The sequence below is a fragment of the Cervus canadensis genome, chromosome 6, assembly GCF_019320065.1.
Source record: "Cervus canadensis isolate Bull #8, Minnesota chromosome 6, ASM1932006v1, whole genome shotgun sequence".
Lineage (NCBI taxonomy): Eukaryota > Metazoa > Chordata > Mammalia > Artiodactyla > Cervidae > Cervus > Cervus canadensis.
Window position 1 is genome coordinate 8,214,744 of NC_057391.1, and position 10,719 is coordinate 8,225,462.

Below are 10,719 nucleotides of genomic sequence, written 5' to 3' on the forward strand. Positions count from 1 at the left end.
TTACTCAAGTTGCACTTTCTGTGTAAGAAACCAACTCACATAGTTGTAATTGCTATCACTATGGAAAAAAGGGTAAGACTCTCTCTCCAGACCAGATTACGCTCCTGAGCAATCTTCAAATCCAATTGCCCACAGAGCATATTCTATCAGCATGGGCCCAATAAGCGTACTCTCTCCCCCACACTCAAATTGAGCTCAATTCTTCCAGCCCTCCTCATTTAAAACCTGCTCTTTTTATTACATTCCTCATTCTTGTCTATAATTCACATGATCACCCTAGCTAGAAATATAGTAGTTATACAAGACTTTTTTTCCCCTCTCTCTTGCATTTTACATTCTTAATTTTTACTTTTCTATTATCTCTAAATGTCTCCATGTTTTAGTTCTCTATGTATCAATATGGACAAAACTCACAAACATAATATAAAAAGTTGCAAAAGATGCATAGTTTGATAGGTAAAGCTCTAAATAGAGGAAACTGTATATATTGCTAATGGACACATACTTACATCTAAAACTAAAAATCATGCATGGAAATAATGTATCCAACCTCAAGACAGCTACTGCCTCTAAGGAGGGATGAAGGGAGGAGAAACTGAGGAATGAGGCTACTTTTTTAAAAAAAGGAAGCAACATTTTGATTTATATTAAAGCTGGATAGTGATCACATGAGTGTCAGTTGTTATACTATTCTATGAACTTTTCTGTATGTTTGAGATATTTCATAATTCAAAATTTTTAAAAGAAAAACTCCTAATTCCTCTCCTCACCTCCCTCTGTTTATGTGTGTGTTAGTTGCTCAGTCGTGGCCAACTCTTTGCAATCCCATGGACTGCAGCTCACCAGGCTCCTCTACCTTCTTGCCCTTGGCCAAAGGGCGTAGTTCAAAGCTCTTGGTATTTCACTACGATTTTCTTCAATTTCCTCACTGATCTCCCAGCCTCCTTTTCACCCCTCTTTAATTTGTCCATCACATGCAGATTAAAAAAAGAACTCTAAAATGAAAACTGGGATACGTATACCTCTGCTTGTGATGAAGGGTTTTATATCAGCTAGAAAGTGACATAAAATGCTAAATAGCAAACAAGCACAAAAGTCTCAGATGTATGCAACAGTAAGCATTTATTCGGCCTATGGATATTGAAATCTGCTGAAGGGTTTGGCTGACCTAGGCTGGGCTTCAGGGATGGGCTGGCTCTGGTCCACATGGCTCTTACTTCACAAGCCTGAGCATGGCCTTCTCATGATAATGGCAGAGATACAAGTAGGGAAATGGAAAGACACAAGGCCTACACTTGAAGCACATACACTATCACCTACACTTCACTGCATTGGCCAAAACAGACTTCCTAAAGGAATCAGTCCTGAATATTCACTGGGAGGACTGAAGCTGAAGCTCCAATACTTTGGCCACCTGACGCAATGAGTTGACTCACTGGAAAAGACCCTGATGCTGGGAAAGACTGAAGGTGGGAGGAGAAGGGGACGACAGAGGATGAGATGATTCGATGGCATCACCAACTCAATGGACGTGAGTTTGAGTAAACTCCGGGAGTTGGCGATGGACAGGGAGGCCTGGTGTGATACAGTTCTTGGGGTTGCAGAGAGTCAGACACCACTGAGCAACTGAACTGAAAATCAGACACCTGGCCAAACCCAAAGTCAAGAAGTAGAGAAATTTACTTTATATCTTTATTTGGTAAGAACTGCAAACTCACATGGTAAAGAATGTGGACACACAGCGTGGTAAAGAATTTGGGCCAATAGCATAGTTTTCTCATAGATCCTAGCATTCAAGGATAAGTTTTCTTCTCTGAGTGAGGCGCAGACAATACTCCATGAGGCTTCCCGAGCCACCCCCGCAGCCTCACAGGCTGCTTCTGTACCCTCTGTGGTCAGGTCAGGATGAAATATCCGCACGCCCCTCAATGTGTACTGCTATTTCTTCTCTCTTTGCCTTTGTATATGTTATCCCTTCTGTCTTCACCAGGCAAGTGCCCTTTGTTCTTCATAGCCTTCATATGTTCTGATCTTTTCTTTTTTAGTATATCTGGAAATTTCCCACTATCTCTTTTCTTAATTAATAAGCTTATTGATGGCTGCCCTGGGTCTTTGCTGCTGCTCGCGGGCTTTCTCTAGTTGCAGTGAGCAGGGGCTGTTCTCTCTTGTGGTGTGCAGGCTTCATTGCAACAGCTTCTCTTGTTGCAGAGCACAGGCTCTACGTGCGTGGGCTCCATAGTTGTGGCCACGTGGGCTTAGCTGCCCACAGCCTGTGAAATCTTCCCAGGCCAGTAAAGGAAACTGAGTCCTCTGCATTGGCAGGTGGATTCTTAACCACTGGACCACCAGCGAAGTTTAATTCAGATCTTCTTGACCAACCCCTTCCCAGGTAAACCAGTTTTCATCGTCCACCTTCACCCCAGCAAATGAGCATACCCCTTCTATTTTCGCTGTATTCTGAGCACACAATATGGAAACCCTACACCACTCTTACTCAATTCTTTTCAATCCTTTGGGAATAGAGATTTGAATCTTCAGTGTTTAGTACTTTATTGAGGTTCTGTAAATGTTTTTTGAATGAATACAATCTTTTGGCTGTGTGTTAAGCTTCCCTAGGTTCTAGAAACAGAGTAAGGCGTGCTCTGACCAGGAGACCAAATAGTCTTGTTTTCAAGGCCAGTGAAATTCTAATTGTAAATTGATACATTGATATCCTGGTAAAACCATTATTTGGCTTAGAATCAGATCATTTTCAAATGCGCTGCACCAGGCGCACTGACCTTGAATCACAGAGCCACCAGTAAGATGCCAGGTGAGAAGGGGTCTACGAGCCAGCTGACTTTACCCATTTTGTTCCTACCAGTGTAATTCAGGATGGAAGAGACCTGAAGTATATTTGCCTTATGAAACTGTACAACAGTAGGGTGTATGAAGGAAGTCAAAGGGTAAATTCCTATCTACTATGCTAATACCTAGAGTAATCCACCTCCAGTTCTTGGAAGAGGCCCTCAAATCAGGCTGTGACTGAGGTCTCTACTATCCTCTCCCATAGGAGGACAGGGAGGAATGAATCCAGATGACCTTCCCCACTGCGATGCTGAAATCACTCATACTTTTTTTGTCAATATAGCCTCACTCTGGAGGTGTGTGGACCAACCTCTTCTTTAAAGCATCATTGGGTTTTGTGTTCAAGGATAGCCCCCCAGTAGAAATACCTGACTTGGATCCTACACCACTAAGATTCATAAAAAACAAAACACAGTCAGTTAGGGACAAAAGTGAGTGTAAAACATACAGCTAAAAACAATGGACTTGGAAAAGGAAATGGCAACACACGGCAGTGTTCTTGCCTGGAAAAGTCCATGGACAGGAGCCTGGCAGGCTGCAGTCCATGGGGTTACATGACTGAGCATGCATGCATGAGGGTAGAGGGAGACGGATTGGTAGCAATAAACTGGTAGAACTAAAAAAAAAAAAAAAAAAAAAATGGACTCACTATTGTTTGTTGGTTTTATTCTTTAGGGAAGGAAATGTAAATCAGAGAACAAGAAAACAACTTTTCAGTCCATCAAGATGCATAAATGGCACCCCAAGGGACTCCCCTGGTGGTCCAGCGGCTAAGACTTCCAATGCAGGAGCCCTAGGTTCAATCCCCAGTCAGGGAACTAGACCCAGTACACCACAATGAAGACCAAAGGTCCCACATGCTGCAGACCCAGCACAGCCAAACAAATAAATAAAAATAACTATTAAAATGGCTAAGATGGTAAATTTTTTTAAAAGGCACGACAAAGGATTTACACATTCAAGAAAGAGCTAATTACAGGATTAACAAATGGTTCACTACCATCAAGAGAAAGCACTGGTTGCTTTGTCTGCTTCCATTTCTAATTTTCTTAAATTCAGGAAAATGTGTGAAATGACTTTACATCAGTATCACTTGCTACAAAGCAGAGTTCATTTGGGTGGTCCTGGCAAAGTAATTGTTCATCAGTGGTGTGAATGTACACGAGAAGACATCTGATTTGAAATTCATAACTGAAATGTTATGAGCAGTTTAGCATATGGATCCTTCACATTCACTTAATTGCCAGTTTAGTAATAATTTTATGTAACGAGGCATTATTAATAATACGTGAAATACTAAATTGACGTAATGCCCTAAAAACGTAATATGACACTTGCCACTGAAAGACTATTATGATTCTAGATGTCTTTACCATGATTTCCAAAACATATGCAATATTAGCTAAGATAAATTAATCCTTACAAATTTATGAAGGATTATGAAGTACTTCAAAATTATGAAGTACTTCAAATGCTTTGTAGTACTTCAAATTTGAAGTACTTCAAATTCTTCAAGTTATAATCTTTTTTTTTTTTTTTTTTACAAAAGGTGCAAAACTTTGTCCTTGTGGACTAGCACCGCAACTGTGGCTTGATGCGCCCATGCCACTGGATGGGTGACATCTTGCTCCTCTGTGGCTGAGATGGCATCTGATTCACCAGGAGGAGGAAGTGAGACAGAAAAGTCTAGAGGTCTATCATTTGTGAGGCCGGAGGGGAAGAGTGAAATGGAGACTCACACACTGTTTATGTAAAGTTACAAGGGAAGCAAATAAACGAGTAACTAAAATGTGATCCTTTCTACTCTGACAAGTCTGTCAGAGTGACAAAATGGCAAAATATGTAAAAAGTCTTGGTTTTTATACGAGTTGAAGTCAGGTAAAATGTAAAATATCAAAAATAACTAACACTGTATTATGTACAGCTGAGTACCTTTGCTGTTCACTTGAAACTATCACAACATTGTTAAATGGCTATACCCCAATAAAAAATTAAAAGTTCAAAACAAAATTAACCCTGATTACTACTTTATTATTGCTATTCCACTGCTGGGATATGGATGAGTAATGAAATAAAAAACATATGCAATTCATAAAAAATTATAGTTCAGCCCATAAAATTTGTTTTTCTTGATTTTATATCTTAGCAAAATTTCTAAAGAGCTGTTATAATCAACACTTTAATATTTCTTGTGTTCTACTGACAGTAATCTAAATAAGTAAAAACTAGAATGTCACTGTAGGCAGATGGAAATTCTAATATACTTTGACAATATATATTAAATGTAAAAATTCATATTTTTCATATATTTTTCAAAAATTTCTCTTCTAAGATATTCAAAATTATGTATTAAACTTAAAAGGTGGAATGAAAATCATAACTGATAACCACTAAACATTTCAATCCATTTAAATAATGTTGAAAATTTTAATTTAACCTTTTGAAATTTTAATTAAATCTTATAAGTATTTTATAAAGACAACCAACTATTTGTAATTATGGCATTTTATATTCATCTGGTTGCCAGTGTAAAGAACTAGCAACACATTGCCACATGTATGTCCAGATAAATGTATCTGCATAAATCTATACAGGCATATAGATTTAAGAGTAATATGATTAATTAATACTCCAAAATGTTCCTAAGGCACCATGTGCAACTGTTGCAAATACTACACAAGCTTGTGAACCAGGAAATGGAACTCAACTGAACATGGAAGAGAAGTTAAGAACATGGATACTAAGAACCACTGGGAAACAATACCTCATAGTATAAGAGTCTATTGCCTTCATGCTGACAGGAAGGATTTGACAAGTTAATTAATTTGTCTTTTCTCTCACCTAAGTGTTTCAGCCACTTAAATCCCCCTGCACTCAAAAGCAAGTGTCCGTCTCTGAAGCTGGCAGTGGCAGAACCCATGCATCTGCTCAGCATCTGGACACAGTTGTCTTTTGTTTTGAGGTCATGGGGCAGGCCATGTGAAAGGTGTTTCCCAGCGCCTGGAAGGTGTTAGCCACGAACGCAGATGTTTAGAGGTTAGGGTTTCCTATGTCAACACCCAGCACTGGATCTCGAGTGACAGAGGTGCACATTTCCTAAATAAATGTGTGTGCACATGCGTGTGTGTGTGTATGATTGTAGGGTACTCTACAGTTCAAGTCCGAGAGCAAGACTGCTCCCTGTCTGGCTTGAGTGCAACACAGAATATAGTCATGTACAGAGAAAGAGATTATTAAGTGTACTTCCACTCCAACTAATAACACTGCCTCCCAGAGTCTGAAACTTCCCCCTACATGTTTCCCTATTGAAGCTAGCCCATGGCTCAGATCTTTCTCCATCTTTCTGTGGTATATTTGGAGGCACAGTGTGGCCATCATCTTTAAAATTTTGTACCTATGTCCAAGGCAGGTTTAGCTGAGCACACTGGTATTGCCATATAGCATGGTAAAATACTGAAATTCCTCCACAGCATTTGTTAAGCAATGGTTTTCCTGGGTGTGCTTCCCACCTTCATGTTCCCCTCCTCCCTTCCCTGGAGCTCTCTTCCCAAGATCTCTACCTAGACTCTCCAAGATCCTGCTTTAGTGCCTGAGCCACATGTGTGGCTCAACAATTTTAATATCACCCTTGTCAACGTCACACAGCAGGGAAGTACAGCTGAAAGGGACAATGGGTTAACACCATTTGCACTTGCATCACAAAATACTTTAGAGGGCACTGTTGGTGGAATCCTGGTAGGATATTTTGGATTGCACCAATTTATCTGAATAATAGGAGAAGAAGAGATGCCCTTTCATTGTGAGGTTGGCTATAGAAATCTGATTCAGGGTCACTTAGGAGAGCTATTTTCATGCTGACAGATGTTCAGTAGCTTTTGTCAAGTGAGTTGGCAGCCTTTTTTCAGTTCCAAGTGGCCAGATGTCCAAATCACTAAAATCACTATTCTAACCTGATGTGTGATTTGATTAAGGTCCTTCCTGGGCTTTTTTGACTCAGAGTTCAGAAATGAATTGGAGCAGAAATTGAGACAGACCAGTAAGGGAGAACTGTAACATGTTCTGACTCTAAGACAAAACTGAATGCTTAAATGTGCCCAGCACTAACCCATTTCATAGATTAATTTAGGATTAAATCTGCATGAAATGTTATCTTAGCACTCTTCAAAAAGCCTGCAAGAAAGAAATTGTTTGTTAAAAGTAACTGTGTTATTTCAATGCTGAATATTTTTGTACTGAATGCTCAGGAAGGCTAGTGAGCATGAAAGAAAGGAGGAAGACGCTAACACAACATAACACAACACAGGGTGTCTTCCAAGTTGGAGTCATTTATTTTGATTTCTGAACCCAAGTTAGTCCAGCACTTTCCAGGCCTAGTTTTGAGTGTGGCCTAGGGTTTCTTCCAGCGCTTGGCCCAGCACCAAGAGGTTGCCCAGTATAAAATGATTTAAGCTTCACATATATTTTTACACTTCCATGTTCAGAGACAAACCCAGGCTTTGTGCATACTTAAGTTTAAATAGTTTGGAAATCTCTCTTTAAGAAAAAGAACTGAGGGAAGGCAGGAAAGCAACTCAGAGCGATGGGAAATCATCCCTGAGTTCCTGCAAGGAACTAAGTGCGCACTCATGGTGAGGATCGGAAGGAGCAGGAGACAGCAAGGATAGGCCCAGGAAAATGAAGAAATGGAGCAACCTGTGCAGAATGGAGAGGAAGACTGCCCTTTGGGAGGGGGCGAAGGCCACCAGCCAGAAAGAAATCATAGACGGGGACAGGCTCGCCGACTTGCCCCTAATTTCCAATGGGTCGTACCCAATAGGCAGGTCAATGATGCGATGGGTGGAGAGGGAGACGATATGGAAATATTCATGGAGGAGATGAGAGAAATCAGGAGAAAGCTTAGGAAGCTGCAGTTGAGGAATTGTCTGCGCATCCTTATGGGGGAGCTCTCTAATCACCATGACCATCATGACAAATTTTGCCTTATGCCTTGACTCCTGCCATCTCCATGAGATTAATACTGTAATTTCCACTGTGGTTCTGTTTTTCCCTGCATTTTCCTGATAATGCCTTTACTGATCTGTTTGCTGTGAACCTTATGTAATTTCAACGGGTGGGTTCTGTGTTACCAGCTTCTAATTGCAGATTGCCTTGGCACCCAGTCTAAGTTTCTGTCAACAATGAAGTTTCACCCATTTGCATGGAAAAATGTAGAGTTAATAAAGTAATTAAAAAGCAAAAAAAGAAAAAGAATAAAGGGACTTCCCTGGTGGTTCAGTGGGATGTGGGTTCTGCTTCCGCTTCAGTGGGATGTGGGTTCTGCTTCTACTTCAGGGGGTGTGGGTTCAATCCCTGGTTGGGGAACTTAAGATTCCACATGCCACGCAGTGAGGGAGGGAGGGCGGGAGGGATGGAGAGAGGGAGGAAAGAAAAAGACTATAAAATCATGAATTAAAAAGCATTAGGGCCCCAACCAAGGCTTTACAAAGGGCCCCTGAAAGTGAAGGACTCTGAAATATAAGCTCCAGGAGCATCAGGGTGGACCCTCCTCTGTCTAGATAGCGCTCCCTGTGTAGTAGGAAACAACAGTTGGGACCTTCCGTTTTACTCCTTGTAAGTTCTTTGTTGTGCTATTGTGTCTACCTTAAAGGAAAATGCAAGTTGGGCAAAATCCACCAGGTTTCTATAGGAAAAGAAAATGGATTTTCTGTCATTTAAAAGAGATCTGAAAAAAAATAAAATAAAATAAAAGAGATCTGATTAAGGGGCCACTTCCATATGATGTCTTGATGAAATGTGAATTCTGTGGCCATACAAAAAAAGATAGAATGTGTGCTAATTTTTTCAAGCTCAAAAATGAGGATACCTGGTATTCATATCTGGAAAATTCTATAGTGTCAATCCCTGAACACACTGCAAATTAGAATGGCGACAGAGGGTAGCCAGACTTCTTGTGGTGATCTTTCCACAGTGTACACAAACGTCCAATCACTATGCCGCACACCTGAAACTGATGTGATGCTGCATGTCAACTATAGTTCAGTGATAAAAAATAAATAAAATGAGCAAAAGACCTCGATAGGCATTACACAGACTACAAAATATAGTCAAGACACATCCAAGAAGACACTTAATCTCATTAGTAACTCAGTTCAGTTAAGTCCCTCAGTCATGCCTGACTCTTTGCAACCCCATACACTGCAGCGTGCCAGGCTTCCCTGTCCATCACCAATTCCCAGAGCTTGCTCAAACTCATGTCCATCGAGTCAGTGATGCCATCCAACCATCTCATCCTCTGTTGATCCATTCTCCTCCTGCCCTCAATCTTTCCCAGAATCAGGGTCTTTTCCAATGAGTCAGCTCTTCACATGAGGTGGCCAAACTATTGCAGTTTGTTTCAGCATCAGTCCTTCCAATAAATATTCAGGACTGACTTCCTTTAGGATGGACTGGTTGGATCTCCTTGCAGTCCAAGGGACACTCAAGAGTCTTCTCCAACACCACAGTTCAAAAGTATCAATTCTTCAGCGCTCAGCTTTCTTTATAGTCCAACTCTCACATCCATACATGACTACTGGGAAAACCACAGCCTTGACTAGACGGACCTTTGTCGACAAAGTAATGTCTCTGCTTTTTAATGTGCTGTCTAGGTTGGTCATAGCTTTTCTTTCAAGGAGCAAGCATGTTTGAATTTCATGGCTGCAGTCACCATCTGCAGTGATTTTAGAGCCCAAGAAAGTAGTCTGTCACTGTTTCCACTGTTTCCCCATCTATTTCCCATGAAGTGATGGGACCAGATGCCATAATCTTAGTTTTTTGAATGCTGAGTTTTAAACCAGCTTTTTCACTCTCCTCTTTCATTTTCATCAAGAGGCTCTTTAGTTCCTCTTCACTTTTGGCCATAAGGGTGGTGTCATCCGCATATCTTAGGTTATTGATATTTCTACCAGCAATCTTGATTCCAGCTTGTGCTTCATCCAGCCCAGCATTTCAAATGATGTACTCTGCATATAAGTTAAATAAGCAGGGTGACAATATACAGCCTTGACGTACTCCTTTCCCAATTTGGACCCAGTCTGTTGTTCCATGTCCAGTTCTAACTGTTGCTTCTTGACCTGCATACAGATTTCTCAGGAGGCCAGTAAGGTGTTTGGTATTCCCAACTCTTTTAAGACTTTTCCACAGTTTATTATGATCCACACAGCCAAAGGCTTTGGCACAGTCAATAAAGCGGAAGTAGACATTTTTCTGGAACTCTCTCGCCTTTTTGATCATCCAACAGATGTTGGCAACTTGATTTTTGGTTCCTCTGCCTTTTCTAAATCCAGTTTGAACATCTCGAAGTTCTCAGTTCACAAACTGTTGAAGCCTAGCTTGGAGAATTTTGTGCATTACTTTGCTAGCGTGTGAAATGACTGCAATTGTGCAGTAGTTTGAACATTCTTTGGCATTGCCTTTCTTTGGGATTGAAATGAAAACTGACATTTTAAAGTCCTGTGGCCACTGCTGAGTTTTCCAAATTTGCTGGCATATTGAGTGCAGCACTTTCATAGCATCATCTTTGAGGATTTGAAATAGCTCAACTGGAATGCCATCACCTCCACTAGCTTTGTTCATAGTGATGCTTCCTAAGGCCCACTGGACTTCACATTCCAGGATGTCTGGCTCCAGGTGAGTGATCACACCATTGTGGTTATCTGGGTCATGAAGATCTTTTTTGTACAGTTCTTCTGTGTATTCTTGCCACCTCTTCTTAGTATCTTCTGCTTCTGTTAGGTCCTTACCATTTCTGTCCTTTACCGTGCCCATCTTTGCATGAAATATTTTTTTGGTATCTCTAATTTTCTTGAAAGATCCCTAGTCTTTCCCATTCTA

The 10,719-nt window shown here is 40.7% G+C and overlaps 1 protein-coding gene across 1 annotated transcript; it reads left to right on the forward strand.

Moving 5' to 3' along the window:
- The first annotated feature begins 5,482 nt into the window (after window positions 1-5,482).
- On the forward strand, window positions 5,483-8,068 carry LOC122444353 (protein BEX3-like). The gene is made up of 2 exons (XM_043473048.1): window positions 5,483-5,494; window positions 7,518-8,068. Exon 2 carries the CDS (start codon window positions 7,530-7,532, stop codon window positions 7,836-7,838), a length of 309 nt encoding a protein of 102 aa, XP_043328983.1. The 5' UTR covers window positions 5,483-5,494; window positions 7,518-7,529; the 3' UTR covers window positions 7,839-8,068.
- Window positions 8,069-10,719: the final 2,651 nt, after the last annotated feature.